The sequence below is a fragment of the Solanum dulcamara genome, chromosome 4 (genome assembly GCF_947179165.1).
Source record: "Solanum dulcamara chromosome 4, daSolDulc1.2, whole genome shotgun sequence".
NCBI classification, from domain to species: domain Eukaryota; kingdom Viridiplantae; phylum Streptophyta; class Magnoliopsida; order Solanales; family Solanaceae; genus Solanum; species Solanum dulcamara.
The window spans coordinates 7,906,734-7,926,301 of record NC_077240.1 but is presented as its reverse complement, the minus strand read 5'-3'; the positions used below and the strand labels follow the sequence as shown (position 1 = coordinate 7,926,301).

The 19,568-nt window shown below is 31.0% G+C and overlaps 1 protein-coding gene across 1 annotated transcript; it reads left to right on the top strand.

The window, feature by feature from the left end:
• The first annotated feature begins 13,918 nt into the window (after positions 1–13,918).
• On the top strand, positions 13,919–18,945 carry LOC129885937 (glycosyltransferase BC10). The gene is made up of 2 exons (XM_055960427.1): positions 13,919–15,152; positions 18,016–18,945. The coding sequence occupies exons 1-2, from the start codon at positions 14,601–14,603 to the stop codon at positions 18,655–18,657; spliced, it is 1,194 nt and encodes a 397-aa protein (XP_055816402.1). The 5' UTR covers positions 13,919–14,600; the 3' UTR covers positions 18,658–18,945.
• The last annotated feature ends 623 nt before the right edge of the window (positions 18,946–19,568 follow it).

Sequence of the window (19,568 nt, the reverse complement as noted above, 5' to 3'; positions counted from 1 at the left end):
GGAAAAAAGTCCTAGTGAAGGAAAAAGAGTACACATATCTTGTAATACACTTTGATAATTGCATTATTAAAAATCTTACCAAGAAAATTCAATGGGATAAAACCTTAGTTGAGAAAAAAAGAGTGCAGTGCGTATTTACTCCCTCTGATGAAAACATCACTTAATTCTTGTAAAGGATGTCTCCCAATCATATACTTAGCTTTTCAAAAGTTGATATTGGTTGTGTCTTTGTGACCAAATCACATTCATGAAGATGTTTGTCACGACCCAAATTCGGGTGTGATGGCACTCATCTCAACCCACCGAGACAAGTCAGCCTAAAACTCAACGAAAAGTAAATGCGGAAGTAATTGAGATAAAATAAGGTTTAAATTAGTCAAAAACAAATAAATAATCTCCAAAATCCCCCAAGACTGGTTGTCACGTATACAAGCCACTAATAAATTACCGAAGTACGAAAGAAAATACAGTCACAATGTCTTTGTCACTAGAGTAGGACTAAAACATAATAAAAGAGTAAGAGGTGTCCGCTAGATGGATGTAACAGCTACCTCAACACTCGAAATGATAGCCTCAGATGTGGTGGAAACACTAGGAGATCAAACAAGTCCGGCCTCACAACCTACACAAGTGTGAAAGCAAGGGGTGAGTACCAAACAACACGGTACTCAGCAAGTGGATAACTAAAACTAAGCAAAGCTTAATAGATACAAGTACTCCTGTCCTCCCAACCGAATCTCCTTAACTACAACCTGCATAAAATCAGCCTAACTCTACACTTGTGCGATAACAACAGTAATACAGTCCACAAATTCTCATCAATGAATCATACCAAGTCAAGTTCAACATACACGGTGCAATATAGGGGTAAACACAAATTCACAAATGTCAGAAAGGTGCAATGCAATGCAATGAAATGATGCATGTCTGTCCTATCGGTACACATCCGCTGAATCACAGTCTGGAACCCATGAGGGACATTTCTGTCCATGTAACCTGCCACGGAACGGGTGGCCCGTCCCCTCAACATATATATCTTGCCACGGAGCGTGTGGCCCGACCCCTTTATTTCATAATACTTGCCACGGAGCGTGTGGCCCGACCCCTTTGTTTCATATGCCTGCCACGGAGCGTGTGGTCCGACCCCTTTTGTTTCATATCATTTTCAGTCTCAACACAATATGTCAGAACCAATGCAATCAATTCATGTTCATATAATTCACGATAATAACATGACAACAACAATAAAATTTCCTATCTCACATCAACATAGTCATTTCACATGCCCAAAATCACAACATATCAATTCCACCAATACATGTCATTAGATCACCATTTTATACCCCTCATCTCCATTTTTTTAAGGTCAATCATACAGTCAATAATCCAGTCCAATTCTCATTACTTCCTAGTATATATGACACGGAAATACAAGCATCTATAAGCTTAAACTGAGATTTAGAAATTCACTTGCCTTAATTAATCAAGAAATCACTCTGAGACTTGAGCCTTCCCTTTTCGTTGGGCTTCCAAATAAGTATAATCTAATCAAATAAATAACCACAATAAGATTTCAAAAAGAACAACACACATATTATTGTATGTCTAGCTTAGACCAAAAATTAACTCTCCCAAATTCTATAGTCAAGTCCTAAATACCAAATCTAGGGTTAGGTCTCAATTTTTATTTTTCAAATATCATAAATCTAGTGGAATTCATATAAGATAATACACCTAATATTTAATTATCTATCTCATTATATCAAAACTTGAATAATATATAATAGCTAACAAATTAAAACAACCCAGCTAATTAACTGAACCGATGACGACACTTGCAAAAGCGATTTGGAAAAATCTGATCGACTTGCCATTGTTATACAATTATTTTTCCATCATCATCAAACAATTATCCAATCAATATCTCATTTGGTTGCACTATGAAATCCTTAGCAGCAGTAGCCAATAATAATTACATAATGTTTATCACTATTGCCAATGTTGAAATCAGCATTACTCCCAATTTATAACCTAAAATATGTTTTCCCAATTTCCTAGAAAAGAATTACTACAACAGCATATCCTCTTAACCTCACTATTTCACCTTATATCCTAGGAATTACAGCCTAACACCAGAAATATGAAAACTTAGAGATAACCCTCACCTGCAATGTGTCTCGTCGGCTCCCACGTCTCCACAAGGTAAGTCGCTGCTCTACTTTTCTAATTTAATTAAGTATTAAAAATGACAAACTCCCACTAACCTATTTTAATATATAGGCTAAGTCATAATGGTATTTAAATAAGTTAACAGTTTAGCCCATCAATTAAATTAATTATCAAAAATTACCAGTCAATTAATTAATTGTAGTTACCGAAAAGTCCAAATTTCTAATTTAAATTTACGGAGAGATTGTTTTAAGGAAGAGAGATGACTCGTTCTCAAAATGACCAAACGGGTCATTACAATGTTGCATTCTTGAGTTTATCCTGATATATTATTTTCTCGTCTCTTGAATATGTTTAGTTCAGCCAAATACATCCTTGACAATCACTTAGTTTGTGACCTTGTCGGGGTAGAAAAATTGCTCATTCAACTTATTTGTAGCAATAGCCAAGTGACAGAGACTTTTATGATAATAAAAATGTTTGTCTTGTAGAATAATATGATATGACAATATCTCCACATATAAACAGATAGCTTTCTTGAGATCAAACTTCATATAAATCAAATGATTTTCTGTAGGTTCATAACCAATACACCTTGACATGATTGGTTAGAATAAAGAATTTATAAATTAATATTTGATTCACTTTGATAACTCTATCAATAGGAGTAGTGTTATATTTGCATGCACATTAATAAATTAGTATACCATGAATAACAATAGCAGAATATAAAAGTGCACCAAATTACAATATGTCATGTACTTTCTAACTATTTTTAATAAGATCGAAAGTGATATTTATTTCTGTTAATTGATCTCACAATTATTGGGATATTCAATAGAATCACTTTAAAATCTTTTAAATCTTTCAAGGATTGTCATATAATATTTGCTGTCTAGCTAGACATGATAATTATTTATTATACGTATTCAAGTTTTTCATATATTGTCACTGAAAGAAATTTCATTGCATTCACCATAGGAGAACACATCTCCATACAATAATGTCAGGACTTTAGCATTAAATCTTTATGCCCCAAGGCACAAGCCGTACTTTATATTTTACGATTTTCATATAGTTTTTTTTTTCAAAATCGTCCCTTTGTACCCCACTAACATTATATCTTGGTATATGGACTATAGGTCCAGAACATCACTTTTTCAAGTGAAATATAATATACTTGAATTGCGTATTATCTTTGGCCATACTATTTGACAAATTTGAATTCAAGATCCTCATCATCATTTATAAGTTTGAGCGCTATATTATATTAAAGATATTGTCGATGGTTATTTGATATCGATTCGGATATAACATAACTTGTTGAGCTCTCTTTATTTTTCATCATTTTCAGATCTGAATCTTTGCCAAGGTTTATAAAGTGTTATGTCATGGTGCTCTAATTAAAGCACTTGCCTCATTATTATGACCATCTTAATCATTTGCTCCTCTTCTTCTTCAAGAAGTTTTATCTTTTGAATCGATTTTTATATCACGCTTCAAGCGTGCCATAAATTATGTCCTTCAATGACTTTTCATTGGAGTATTTATAACTGGATTATAACATATGGTCAGCAAATGCGTCTCACAATTGACTTATATTATCTTTTGAACGAGGATCATAACAATAATTTTTCATATATATAACTTATCTTCCAGTTGCTTATTATATCTCCCCCTAACATTCATCTTACTTTAATTAGAGACTCATATTTGGGCATTACGTAGTGATGGATCATTTGAATCTTATATTGCATATGTAAATTATTATTTTTTAGATAAGAATTATTTGATTCCTGACCCTTAACCAATTATGATAGGAGAACCTTGTTGGCTTGATACATACAAGTGTTACTACATTTTAATATCTCATACCAATTTTTTTTGAAGTTTTGTTCTCATAATCAATGATTTAGCTATAATTTGAGAAATATAATTTTTACTTAAATCCACTTTGATATAAATCAACATCGTCAATATAATTTATAATTTAAAATGTGCTCTTGATTTAATAAGGCGAGCAACAACCTTGCAAAAATTAAATTGCAAGTTAATAACAAAGCACGTGTGACCATGATATAGATGCATCTATTAAAATCATATAATAGTAAGCGGTCTACATGGCAGGTGAATGGGCACATATTCACCTTTTTAGAGATTTCACAATTCAATGGATACAGTCTCAATCTTAGCTTGTACACTTATAATTTTACCACGAGAACAAACAACGTTAGAGAATTCTTTAAAAAATTTGTCATTTCTTCAATATATATAACTAGATGAATTCTCAATTATTTTCGCATCATATTTGAATCAGGACGGTCAACCGATCATGCCAACTGATATTTATTTCAGTAAACTTCTAGTTTACTTTTGCAAGTGATTTTATCATCATATCCATATTTATGTACTACAGACAACATAAAAAATGAATTTCATATAAATATTTATAACCCACTTTTGATTGTAGTAATATGAAGATCTTAAATCTTCTCATATTTTATAGTCTCAATAATTGTTTTTTCTTTTAGACAATTTCTTTGAAACTTAAATCGTTTCTTTCGAGACTTACTATAATTTCAATATCATGAACAATTTTATTTTCTTGAGTAGTAGCACATTAGCTCACCAAAGCCCACAATTAACTTTGGATACTACCACATATTTTATAATATTGTTAATGTGGTGAACATCTCTTCAAGGAGAGATTTATATCATCATTGTTATGGTCAAAATCATTTCAAGTAAAACATGCCCACAACCTTATTGGCAAGAAGTATTTCTTCCTTTTGTTCTTTTGGTATTTCATAATAAAATATACTACAATATTTGTGATGTACTTAAAGTACTTGACAATGACCATTTATATCAAATATTTTTTCAAACCTCCGTATAGGTGAGTTGTGACATTTATTCAATGAGCATATCATTATTCATAATTTTCATCATTTCTTGACACATTCACTTTCAAGAATGATCGAGCATTCACGATATTTATCACAAGTCACATTCTCTTCAACAAAATGGACTATAATCATATGTATAAAAAAAGGACAGCCCGGTGCACTAAAGCTCCCGCTATGCGCAGGGTCCGGAGAAGGGCCCGACCACAAGCGTCTATTGTGGACATTATTTACAACAGAAAGTTAATTTTACTCGATTCATTTCAATTTTAGTAATATTTTTCTTTCTATTCTGTACCTACTAAAAGAATGTTTAGTGCATTATCATTTTACCTGCTATATTTTATTTTTTTAACGCTATTTAAGAAAAAATATTAATTAAAATTTAGTCTTAATTTAACACTATTCTTTTTTCACCATATTTAATTTATTTCCTTCAACATTTATTGAGTATATATTAAGGTGAAAAATAATAATTAATTATATTTTAATATTTTAAAATAAAAATTATTTTGGATTTAATTTTTTTAGTAAGTACGGTAACTAAATAGACGGAGAACAAATTTATGTTTTCCACGTTTTATTGTCATGTCTTTTCACATTAGTTGGGTTATTTGTTCTTTTATGTTTTTTATAGCATTCTCGTTGGTTCTGTTTTTTTCTTTTTGTCTTTTGGTCAAATGTTATAGAGATTCTGAGAGATAAATTATTTTAATGTTTGAGAAATTTGAACCTTTCAAATATCAACTTGTCTACAATTGAAGTTTAGGTCTTGCCCTTCCAACAGACAAGTTCAAGGAATTTAAAAAGATAAAAATGGTATGTTCCGTAATTAATAAACATTTTGTTTAGAAGTAATAAATTATTTAACGTGAAAGTATATATTAATTAGTCAATCATATTGTATTAGATACACTATAATTGTATATTGAAAAAATATGTTACGTACGATATGTGGATAATAACATGGGATTATTAATAGTTGGTTGCAAGAAATTAGGGGCACGTGATTACTTTTTTTTTCTATTATAGTATTATGCGACGTTGACACAGTTTCTTCTTCTTATTATTATTATTATTATTGTTATTATTGTTATTATAATAATCTGGAAAGAATAACTACTACTCTCTCCAGTCACGTTTACTTATTTATTTTGAATTTTACACGCTTCTTAAAAAGAAATAATTAATATGAAGATTTTATCGTAATATTCATATTTAGTCTTAGGTCTTGAAAAGCAATATTTTTTTTATTTATATGCTAAAAATAACAAATAAAATTGAAACTGTTTTTAATATAATGAACAGACAAAAATGAATTCTGGGAACAAAAAAGAAAAGAAAATTCCTTTTAAATGAAAGAGTGAGACAGTTAATGTGTAACATATTAATTAGCAAACATTGTTTCCTTCTTAAATGAAACACCATTATTACCATATCTCTCAATAATTGTAATACTATAAATAACAACGATAATTACGTCTTATTTCCCGAATATGTCGTAATTCATTATTTCATCTAAACTTATGCAATTAAGATTATCTGTCCTTATTTTTCTAAAAATAGTTATCTTAGATTTTGAGACAAAAGAACTCTTTTGCTATTAAAATATCCAATTCAACAATTTTTTAAAATTAAGTATCCATAGTTAGGAATAGATAATTGAGGGAAAGATATTAGGATGATTAAAAAAAAGGCGAAAAATAAATTGACTAGTCCTCATGATTTCTAAAAATAATTATCTCAAATTATTTATCATGTTTTAAAAATATGAGTTAGATCTGATCACACCTTCAAATATGAAATTTAAAGGGATTTAATAGGAATGAAATTGATTATTGTTTTTCTTCTCATTTCTGCCTTAGTAGAAATTATTATTGAAGATTATAAATAATTAAATATCTCAATAATGGGTGATGTTATATATGATTAATCACATATCTATGAAGGATTAAATAGTTTAAAACTCATCCTAATTAATATTTCTTATTAATAAACGTAGTAAATAAAATTAGATAAATAATTTCAAGACGAATGAAATATATGAATTCTCCCTAACCATAAATTAAGTAGTATCCCAAAAAATATCAAGATATTGAAAGTAATTACGGAACATTTAATATTAATCTACCAAATTAATTTCAAGTAGTTAGGAAGATACGCAAAATTTGTACTTTTCGACCTTTTAAAAAAGCTCAAAGGATTATTCACTTAATAGAGTTCATTAAAATAGAAAATAAATTGAGTGTAATTATAAACTTCCCTAATTATAGAAACTAGTAAGACAAAGCAATATCATACACAAATGGTGAACGTACACCCATACAAACAAGAATTGTGGAACATCAATCAAGGAATAAATATCAAGTCAAATGGATTACGAAGCATTCAAAATGAAAATCAATTATATATTACTTAATGACAATCAAGCTTATGATGAAGAGGACGTACAACATTATTTGATTTGTTATTAAAGATTGTAGATATATGTTGCTCGTTAAAAAGACTATAATTAGACATATATAAAAAAGAAGTAAATAAGTGTATTGATTTCTAGCAAATGAAGGGTATAGCCATAAAAAAAATTCTTTGATACTCTAGTGTAATGCATTTAAGTACACAAAATTTCCTCTAGACTTGAATCGTGTAACTCATAAACGATTTTAAAATCTTTATTTAGTTTACTTTTTCACAATATCAAAAAAGAAAAACTCATGTAAATAGGTTATACAGAGATATACATATAAGGGTTGGTTGGTTTCGAAACTATGATTATAATAAAAGAATTAAAAAATAGTATGATTATCTAGTGGATATTCTTTTTATGATTTTTAAAAATTGGGATAGGAAAAAGATTATAACTCAACCAAAAATTTTGTTTCGTAATAAATTCTCTTAAAAATATATTTTAAATGTTCAAGCTTTACATTTAGTAGAATTGTGGAAATTAATTGTCTTTTTCTTAATATGTTAAAAATAAAAAATTATTTTTAAAATTGTGAAAAAATAACAAAAATGAACGAGGGAGTATCTAAATCGAAAGGCCAATATTTCTTTTGTTCTACATATATCTAAAACCTTTTCCTTTCTTTATATTTTCTGAATTCCTTTTTTTTTTTTAATAAAATAACTGACAAATCTTATATGCACACGTTTTTCTGTTTGATTCAATTCTGAGAACCAAAGTATTAGTAATTTAATCAACTGTGATTATTTTTTATATATTCAAGATTAAAAAATCGTGTTTGGTTGACGTATGCCCCACATATTACCGACTTTTTTCGTAAGTCCACCATTGTATTCTATAAAATATAATAATAAAGATGCCTTTGTTAATTAATAATTATAATATATTTTTATAAGTAGTAAAGAAGAATTATTTGATTTGGTGTTAAAAGTTACTAATTTCATATAGATGTTAGTAATACTATGACTTTAAAACCTTAATTTTAATCTCGATTGGTTTTGCTAAATTTAATTTTCAATTTTAAAAGCTAAATTTAATTAGATCAAATCAATATTTTATAATTAAAAATTGTAATTTCTCTCCAATCATTTTGATGATAATATATTTTTAAAATATTATTCAAAACTTATAGTAAAATTTAACCCCTGATAAAGCGAAATATAAAAGCTAATATACAATAAAGCTTGCATTAAATTTATTTGTTTTATTACTGTTGGTTTGAATGGTTGTGGAGTTTTAGCACCTCTTTACGACATTGACATTTATGTGGACTACATCACATGGCACCATCATCTTGTTGGAAAAAAGAATAGGATTAAAAAGGGCAGAGGCCATTTAAATGACCCAACATATTTTATTATTTTTCCCATTTTGCGCGCGTAAAGTTTATTTAGTACTCTCTCTATGAAGTAATGCTGAGTTGCACACTTATTAAGAAAATTATTCAAGAATATAATTTAAACTATATTTTTTATTATTGTCTTTTTGTTTATTTTCAAATTTTTTTAATCTTAAGTAATGTAATTTATCTCCTATAAAATATGTAACTTCAAGGTTATGGTGATGGTGATTAATCCCTCTTTCCAATTGAAAAATCTCTAATTCAATGATTTATAGTACATAAACTTATGATTCAGAAAAGGGCTGTGTATTTGTTTTGATGAATTAAAGTAACATTCTCTACCCCACACAAATGAAAATCTGTAATACTAACACATAACTTTGCGTAAAGTTTAAAATGCGAAGGTTAATCTTATTCCACTAACTTACCTAAATGGATTGTCTAGGGTACTTGCGAGTCAATAGTAATGTTCAAATATATCAAGCAATATAACATTCTCGTTTAAGTGATACGACTGACTAAAAATTGAATTGCGATCAAATATAAGAATCATGAGCTATCAACGAGGCTAATGACCTAAGTTAAGCCTCCGTCTATATCAGACCAGGTATCGAGCATATGTCATAATTTGTGGGGGGGGGGGGTTGAGGGGGGAGGAGGGGATATTCTTACTCCACAAGGCCTCAATCTATTGCCATCCCTACCAAGTTCTATATTTTGTGATGTTTCAATAAATCTTTTAATGCTTTGTAAATGCTAAAAGGTCGTTTATATACACTCATGTCAAAAATTACTATTTAAAACAAGAAGATTAAAAACTCAATCTTTCAAGAAGTTGAGAATCCAAAAAAATAAAATAAAAATTGAGAACCCTATTGGGCTTAAGTCGCAGCCCCAGTTTCAGTAATGGGCCGTAATTTGTATGGGCCTTAATACGACACTTTTTAGCCCAAAATAATGTGCTGTCTGTCAGATAAATGGATATGGACCTTGAAGTTGCATGGCCTTTCATTGTTAGAAGTCGTCCAATTATAACCTTTGAGATTGACAAAACATTAGATAGTCGTCTAAAATTTATATCGTAGTTTAACGTTTTTTCATAAGATTTTCAAATTAATCAAAGAAGATTTTTAGGTTGTGGTCTGAAAGTTCCATTAACTATTTTTAAAAAATCATCATTTACTAAACAAAATGTCTCAAAAGGTACAATAGGTGAAAAATTGGCGCTAGTTTCTTTGTTCTAAGGCTTCCTTCTAATCTCCGTGGCTTCAAAATTCAAAAGGTAATGGATAGAAATCTCTCACTCACAAGGTTTGGCTATAGGATTAATAAAAAAGTGTGTCACTGTAATTAATTTTTTTTTGTGACAAAGGAAATCGCAGTCGCTATTCTTTGACTGCGCACTGGATAAAACCTCCGCTATTATGCAATAGCTCGCAAACCACAGAGAAGAGGTAACCTGCACTAGGCAAGCCGATGCGACGATTACATCATGTTGTATTCAATGGCGATTTTAAACGGTAATAATTAAATTGTAAATTTAATTTCTTAGCATAAAGACATTATTTGAACAAGTTACTGAGTTTGACAGAATATATCCAAACTTTTAGCTCTGCTCGAGGACTATATTTAATTTCAAACTATATAGTAGTATGAAAAATGAAGCTTCATATGAACCTTCGTTGATTGATCAAATTAGTACTTGATGATATTGGTAGCTGATTTGAGATGAAAATAATTTACTCCTATAGTTTTGCAGAACATAAAACAAGTACTGATAGTCGTGCTTCATGTATGGGCCAATTAATGACCTCGACAAATGAAGCTCGTTTGAGTGATTACTTGAACTTTCACCTTATTGATAAAAAATTAATTTCTTACACTGTAATTCTTAAGCCCATTTTTTTTAAAAAAAAATAAATTAAAAGGCTTCTTATTAAAAATGAGGGTTGCTTATGATTTTTTCGCGAAAATGTGGAAATTTGGCTGGGAAAATCAGACTAATTTTTTTTTGACGCATTGTAATTTCCGATCCATAGTTTAAAATCCAATCCTTCATTTAGATAAAGCCAAGAAAAATGGAATTAAAGTATGAATTACTTTATATTCTGCTCTATTTTTAAACAAAATTACTCTTTATATTCCGCTCTATTTTTAAAAAAACGTAAAATCACTCGGATAAATATGTTATTCGCATATGATCGCATCCTATATTATATCTACATCACATATTTCAATCTACAGGGCTCAACTTTAAACGGTTTTTATTTATTATAAAAAAAATCTCTTGATAAGTTAAAATGAATTGGTAAAAATGAAAATTATTTTAATATATTGATCAAGTAAAAATGAATGGAAGGGTATTAATTATCTATATTATCAAACAACCTCTTACAAAGCATTGTACAACTCATAGCTTACATGTTGGAGATGATATCAATAGTGTTTAAATTTCAAATACAAATGCCAAAGAGAAGCTTGCAATGACTATGCTCCAGTAGTGGTAATGCACTAACTAAATAATTAGAAAAAGATTACATTATCCTTTAATTAAATAATTAGAAAAGGATTACATTATTCCTTAATTAAATAATTAGAAAGATGACATTATTCTTTATTAGTAATAAAATAACTACCACTCCTCTCCCTCTATTTGCAACCTACAATGTTCAATAATTAGAAAAGGATTACATTATTCCTTAACCTATTCTCTTGATTAATATGACTTGGGGCCTTGTAGGTTCAACAATGAATCTACAATGTTCCCTATTGATATTTGAATCTACTAGCTTGATTAATCTAAATTCAAAGTCATGTAAAATTACTAATGATATACTATGCTCCTCGTCGAAAAATTTTGCATTTCCAAAGACTAAATAAGAGAGGAGAGCGAAGAAATTTCAAAAAAAAATATATATATATAATAAAAATTGTGTCCACGAATAAAAATTAAATAGGAAAATTTGCAATTTTAATTCTTTAAACATCAATAAATTCAAATTTCAATCATTATATCACATGGTTAAACTCATTTAAGCCTCATTTGTTTGCACTTAATGGAGGAGTGAATCTGAATGATTCAGACATTACACCATTAAGTGCATTTGTTTTCATTAAGATTTAAGCACTTAATGGGTCTGAATAGATTTTAATCATTAAGATCTAAAACATAGCCTAAGGCCTCATTTGTTTTCATTAAGGTTTAGACGTCTAAATTTAAATGCATATCAGAATGATTAAGATGTGGTTTCTAGATTTGAATGTTGAATGATTAAGACTGGTTTTGTTTTTAACATCTGAATGTACATAATTTATTTATGTGCACATAATAAATATACAATTCAAATAAAAATTAATAAAATAAAATTATTATTTGATTAAAAAATGAAACACTTATACTTGCTAGTGATGATGGAGATAATTTATAGTGATGGTAATAGTTGTTGTTAGTGGCTAGTAATGATGAGGGGTGATAATTGTGACGGTGGAGGTGGTTGGTGTTGTGGTGACTGTCATAATGGTGATGATTGGTAGTGGTGTTGGTGATTGTAATGATGAAGTTGATTGATGTCAGTAGTTGGTGATGTTGATGGTGTTGGTAAAAAAATGTGTGGTGGTTGGTGATGTGTTTGTGGTAGTTGGCGGCGGTGCTAATTATGATGATGGGAGTGGTTAATAGTAGAGATTGACCACAATGGTGGTAGTGGATAATAGTAGTGGTGTCGGTGGTGACCAAAGAATGTATAGTGGTAGTTGACGGCAGTACTCGTTGTGATGATAAAGTTGGTAGTAGAAATTGACTATAATGGTGATAACAGTTGATAGTGGTGGTGATGGCAACAGTAGCTACAAAGATTGGGGGGTGAAAATAGATATAATCATAAGAATGGAGGAGGTAAGTTTGGTAATAACTAATAGTAGTAGTTAATTAGCAACGTTGGTAGTTGTGATGACAGAGATGGTTGGTGGTAGCCAACAGTAATGGTTGGTAATTGTAGATAAAGTGATGGTAAATATTATCCACACAACAATACATCTTAATGATTTTAAGATTATGTTCTAGATCTTAATGATTAAGATTTATTTAGACTCATTAAGTGCTTAAATCTTAATGACAATAAATGCACTTAATGGTGTAATGTCTCAATCATTCAGATTTAGAGCCTCATTAAGTGCAAACAAATGAGGCCTTAGATATAATATATTTTCTCTATTTCAATTTATTTCTTTGGTTTTGACTTGACAAGAAGTTTAAGAAAAAATTTAAAAGATGAATCGTGTGGTCTTAAATCAAAAGTAAGTTGAATGTATCAAAATATCATCTAATCTTATGATTATAAAAATCTGAAAAGTTAGACTAAAAGAGTAGCCCAAAAAGAAAAGATACATTTTTTAAAAAGAGACTAACAAGAAGGAAAAATTACGCGAAATGACAAACATTTAATGATTATCATGTACTTAAGTTATAGTTTCGATTAATTATTAAACGCGGCTACAATTCAATTAATTTTGCTATTTAATTTATATAATTTGATTCCTAATTATATAAATTCAGAATTTGTATATGCTTATCCTAGTTATTTGTATATGTATTGATTTGTATAAGTGATACATTTGATTTGTATAAGCTATGAATTTCTGTATAAATTCAGAATTTGTATATAATTATCCTATTTGTATATGATTTATTGATACATTTGATTTGAGTAAGTTCTGATAAATTCTTAAATGTGTAAATGTAGAATTTGCATATACTTACCCTCTTTGTATATTGACAAGCAAAATATACAAATAGATTTCTAAAAAATTCCTAAATATAAAAATACATAATTTGCATATAGTTATTCTGTTTGTATATTGACAAGCGAAATATACAAATAAAAATACTCGAAAAAAAAGAAGAAATTATAGCTATAGAGTAAAATTAGGCAAATTATAAATTATGATACTTATAATATCTATTTGTAAAATTTTCATATAAAAGAACTATGAACGATTATGATGAACTGATAAGTATATCCTATTTAGTTGGGCTCTAAAAAGAAAGAGCAACCAATCCCCAATTAAATAGAGTAATTTAATCGTCCTTGTCCAAATTCCTTCTTGTTCTTGTCGTAAAGAAGAAAATAAAAAAAGTTGTCAAAAACATCAGGCATGAGAAACGACCAAAACTGTAGAGCGCAGTATTCAAAGTGAAGACAGCATTAAACTCAGTGGCAAATTAATTAATTTTTCTCATTTATTATACATACAGATATCATCATCTTCACTTTCCCTTTCTTTTTCTCAGATCATTCAATTTTTACTATTTCCTTCAATTACACTTTCTAATTTTAAATAACCAAATCAGTTTTCTCTTCTTTTTTTTTTAAATTGTTTTCTTGATTTTGTGGATCACAATCGAAAACCATCAAGATTTCTTGTTTTGTTTTGTTTTGTTTTTGTTTCAATCATTTAAAGGGTGGTAATATAGTAGCGAAACTTCATCTGGGTTTTCTCCAATTTCAAAATTCGATGGATTATTCTGGTGGGTTGCTCGAATTACACGATTCTGAAATTGGGTTTTGAAATTTTACTCTTAATGTAGTAGCGGAACTCCATTCTTGAGTTTTCTCTGTGAATCTTGGTCGATTTACACACTTCTGGGAACTGGGTTTCGAATCTTGCTTGTGAAAGGTTGAAACTTTAGATGATTTTGGAACTCTGAGAGTCAAAAAAAATGAGGAATAGAGGAGAAAAGGAAGACCTAGAGAGTAAATTGCCTGTGTCAGTAACAAGAGATTCATCAGTTAGTCTTTTAAGGGTGTTGTCAACTTTGATTGTATTTGTAATTGGAGTAGTTATTGGATTAACCTCAAGTTCACATATTGATAGGTACTTTACCTTTCAAGCTGAACAGATTATAGCAAATAATGCACTGGCTGATACAGTTACCAAGGGTACTGGAAATTGTACTGTCTGTGAGAAGGAAGATTGTTTAAGCATGGATAGTTTTGTTAGGCCAAAGATTTTGATTCATGGAATGTCAGATGATGAATTGTTTTGGAGAGCTTCATTAAAGCCTTACAAAAAAGAGTTTCCATTTAAGAGAGTGCCTAAAGTGGCCTTTATGTTCTTGACTAGAGGACAATTACCATTTATACCATTGTGGGACAGGTTCTTTCAAAGGCAGGATGTGAATAAGTACTCTATATATATGCATGCCCTCCCAGGATATGTGCTAAGTATTTCTAATACCTCAGTTTTTTACAAGAGGCAAATTCCAAGTCAGGTATGATTCTTGCTGACATGAACTTAAGGTTGTTATATTGATGTTGTTTCATGCTTATTGTGTGATAGTTTGGCAAATGCATGTTTTTTGTATTTATTTCATATAACAATGTGTTAGTTTGGTTCTATTTTCACACGGAATATGTGAATGTTTTTAAAGTTAGAGATGACTCTTGTGTTTGCATAAAGGATGCTGAAATGCACTCTCTTTTCAAAGTTCTTTTATACTATAAAGTTCATATTAGGTGTGAAGTAAAGGGGAGAAAATTATAGCACATTGAATTGTCAAGAGATGATTTGGAAGGTTTCCGAATACTTAGTTAGCGAGCTATTTAAAAGTTGAAATTTCAAACAAGAGCATCATCAGTTCTCTTGATGCAAGTGTTGGATTGTTCAGCTGTCTGTCAGTAGTTTGAGGAAATATTTTAGTTTGTGACAATATACAAAAATATACGGTGAAACATTCTCATATCGACATTCTGAGGCAAATTAATGAGAAGATGCTATAGAACATTTACTAAATTGTTGCTGTTTACTACCAAGGTTGGCAATGAATTTTCAATGTTGTATTGTTTGAACTATTGAGCTCTGTGACTGTGATTTTGTTTTCTCCAAAACTGAAACTAGATAGAAGTAATATGAATGGATTGCTGATTCAGTAACATAATCTTCAAGCAAATAAATTTACAATGGCGAGTTGGAAAACCAAAGACAGACTGTTTCTCATTGCCTTTTCATTCGTTATATAAGGGAGACCTAAGTTTCTTAGACTCTCCGCACATGTTGCTGCACTCATGTCGGATCCTCCAAAAATGCACTACGATCCGACACACACACCTGATGACATTTTTGAAGAGTCCGAGCAACATAGAGGGAGTCATGTCTATGTTACTCTATGGGTAGATTAACTTATCAGGAAAAAAATGCTGTTCTAGCCGTAATTGTTGTTCAGAGAGTGATCACGTAGTGTGGGATGTGAATCAGAGGGAGGCCTTATTGCTAGAATTTCCATTTCTGAGAGTAACCCCGTGACACAACGGATATGCTATGCTCGGAAATACGGATAATGAAAGGGGATGAAACAGTTGTGATAATCAAGACGGGAAACAGGTACCAATAAAAAAATTTGGCTTGAAAGCCCGACGTCTACAGGGTGTCGTAAATGGAAGAGAAGCATTGTTGCCTCTCCACAGAGATTCAGCCCTATGCCACATGGGCTTGGACTTTCCTTTTTTCTTAAATTGCTGGTGGAAATGTCCTTAGAATTATCTTCTGTTCTGATAATACATATTCCAATCTGCTTGAATACCAGAAAAATAAAATGGATTGGACATTTGATCTTTTCGCCGAGATAAAGGCATAAAAATCAGAAAGAATATATATAATTAGAATCGGTAATTTAGCATTTGAACCCCATTTTATATTATGGATCCTTGTTTTATCTTCTATATGGATTGGATTCCTGATGTGTAGCTAAAATTTCTTACTAATGCCCCACTACCCTCTGCCAAAAAAAGACACGCACGCATGTGTATATATCTCATTTACATAAAAGGCGTTTCCTTTATGGGACTGCATTTAGTGTGTGCATGTAAACAGTATATATGTAACCCCTTTTTCGGCTACTCGTGAACCAAATCCTGGCTGCACCTCTATTTCTTTAAGATCAGGTTTGATGAGAAGGAAACTAGTAATATTTGGTGCAACAGGTTGCAGTCTTGTACGTAGTTCAAGTGAGGTGCCAAAAGCTGAAGTTCCTGTTAGTTAGTTCCTGTGCCCATATGGATTTCTGTTAGTTTGGATGGGAATTGAGGGAGGCAGTTACTGAACTATATAAATACAACCCTGCCTTGGTTTAAGAAGTTACTGTAATCATCAAGAAAACAGTTACCCATATCCTCAATACAAAGACGTTAGTGATGTTTTATGAATAAAAATGAGCTCTAATCAGAAAAATTAAAACTCATTTTCCTTCAACATTTTCTTCGTTTGCAATCTTTGATATTGTTCTTTCCTTTGTAATTTCAATTTTCATCACACACTTATGTGCGTCTTACAAATGTTATCAGAGAGAAAATCAAAGGATTAAGGTTACCGATGAAGGATCAGAAAATTGAATTTTCACTTCCTAAACATGTGGAACCCTGTAACCATTAAACCTTCTTGAACAAACTTTTCAGCTGTGAACAAACGAGGGAGACAAACTCGTGCCCTAGGTGCTAGGAGAAGTATCATCCAGGTCACTAATAACATCAATGCAAGTATAAGCTATTGAGCCATGTTACTGGAACCCCTTAAGAAGAACCAAGTTATCTGGTATATTTATGAGATGGGCTAGGCATATAATATTGGCTCAGTTAGGGTGAGACATGGATCTTTCTTTCTTGCTTTTTGTATGCTCAAAGACTTTATAAGACCTACACCAGGAGACCTGTTTTCTTTTTTTTCACGATGTCCTGGTAAGTCAAGTTATCACGATCCGAGGCGCACCCCCTGCTCTTCATGTCTTTGTTATAGCAATCTGTAGTACAAACACTATTCCTCTTTGTAAGCTTGTGCTATGTGAAGTGAGCAAGGAACAATTATTATCTGATACATTGAATTAATGTGGGTAATCACTATTTGGGTATCAGTATAGAACTCAAGTCCTCTCAACCTACTGCATAGTTTTTCAGCAGGAGTGAAAAATCATGCAGGATGTAGAATTAGAGCAGAGATACATTGGACAGAGTTGTGTAAATGAATTGAAATCCTTTTTTTTATTAGCTAGACTTTAATCCATTAGTTCTCTAATGTTTAATGATCTTTTGGATTTTGATGTAACAGTGTAATAGTCGGCTAACCATTTTTCTCTTTTTTTTCAGCATGTTGAATGGGGATCAGTAACACTTGTTGATGCTGAGAAGAGGCTATTGGCCAATGCTCTGCTCGACTTCTCAAATGAGCGGTTTGTCCTCCTTTCTGAGAGCTGTATTCCAGTTTACAATTTCCCTACTGTCTACAAGTATCTCATAGGATCCATTCATAGTTTTGTTGAATCATATGATGATCCTTCTCGCTATGGGCGTGGCCGCTATAACCGCCATATGAAACCTGATATCAAACTTTCTGATTGGCGAAAAGGGTCGCAATGGTTTGAGATGAATCGAACTTTAGCTATTAGAGTAGTTTCAGATACCAAATACTACGATATCTTCAGACGACTTTGCAAGCCTGCTTGCTATCCAGATGAGCACTATATTCCTACTTTTATTCGATTGTTCCATGGTCCTTTAAATGCAAATCGAACAGTGACATATGTTGACTGGTCCTTAGGGGGACCACACCCTGCAACATTCAGCGCGGTGAATATTACTGAAGGTTTTTTACAGTTGATAAGGAACAATGGAACAGCATGTGCATACAACTCAGAGAAGACTCATGTTTGTTACCTCTTTGCTAGGAAGTTTAATCCAAGTGCTCTAGAACCTTTACTGAACCTAAGTTCCAAAGTGATGGAATACTGAAGAGGATTTTCGAGCGATAAGGGTATCTTTTTTCACCCTTTCCTTGTGATTTATATTGATGTTAGATCCTTTGCTCACAAGTGTAACTTTGCATTATGAGTTTTTTTTTTCTCTTGTAGTACATGGTTTAGAATTTCTTGGAGAGGATTTAGGTCAAAATTGAGGGGAGGTATTAATTTTCTTGTGTAGACGTTAAATTTGCCATTATTTTTGTTGTAGTTGGGGAAACTGCCATGTTAATGATATCCAAGATGTTTTGTAGCTTATCTCCAGTTGAAGTTTGTACAAGATGTCATCTTTACTTTTATATTAGAACTTTTACGGTTTACCTGCAAAACAGCGGTGTATTTGAGAAATTAACCATGCCATAAGAATAAGTAACTTAGAGATGCTAAATTATATGTCAAAAAAGCTGTATGTATTATTTTAGCACCCCACCTTAGACACAAGAGGGGGTGAATTGAGTCGATTTTCGTGAGTTAAAGAACCTGCAATCAGTTGGCAGCATAACCAGTATCTCCATAAGACTTTATTCTTTTGTCATTGCTTGTTAATCATCAAAACCAATTTAAGCTCAGCTCAGTAAATGGATCACACAACCAACATTTGTCAGGGAGTATTATTGAAAGCCAAAAGACGAAGAAAAAACTTTTGCACACCTCAGCATACCTCCAGAAAGGTTCAGCCTGTGGTTTTCAGTAATGAAAACCTTTGCAGGGTATTTATCCCGAGCATTGAAAGCATATCATCAGCCAACATTGGACATTGTTGCTGAGACATAACAAGCACAAGATCGTGGGTGATGATATTATATTGGGTGCTCAAAAAGAAATCCTCATCTGTATAAAGAGTCTTGGAATTGACTTGCTGTCAAATAATATAACTTATACTGCAACATAGTTTTTTTCTTA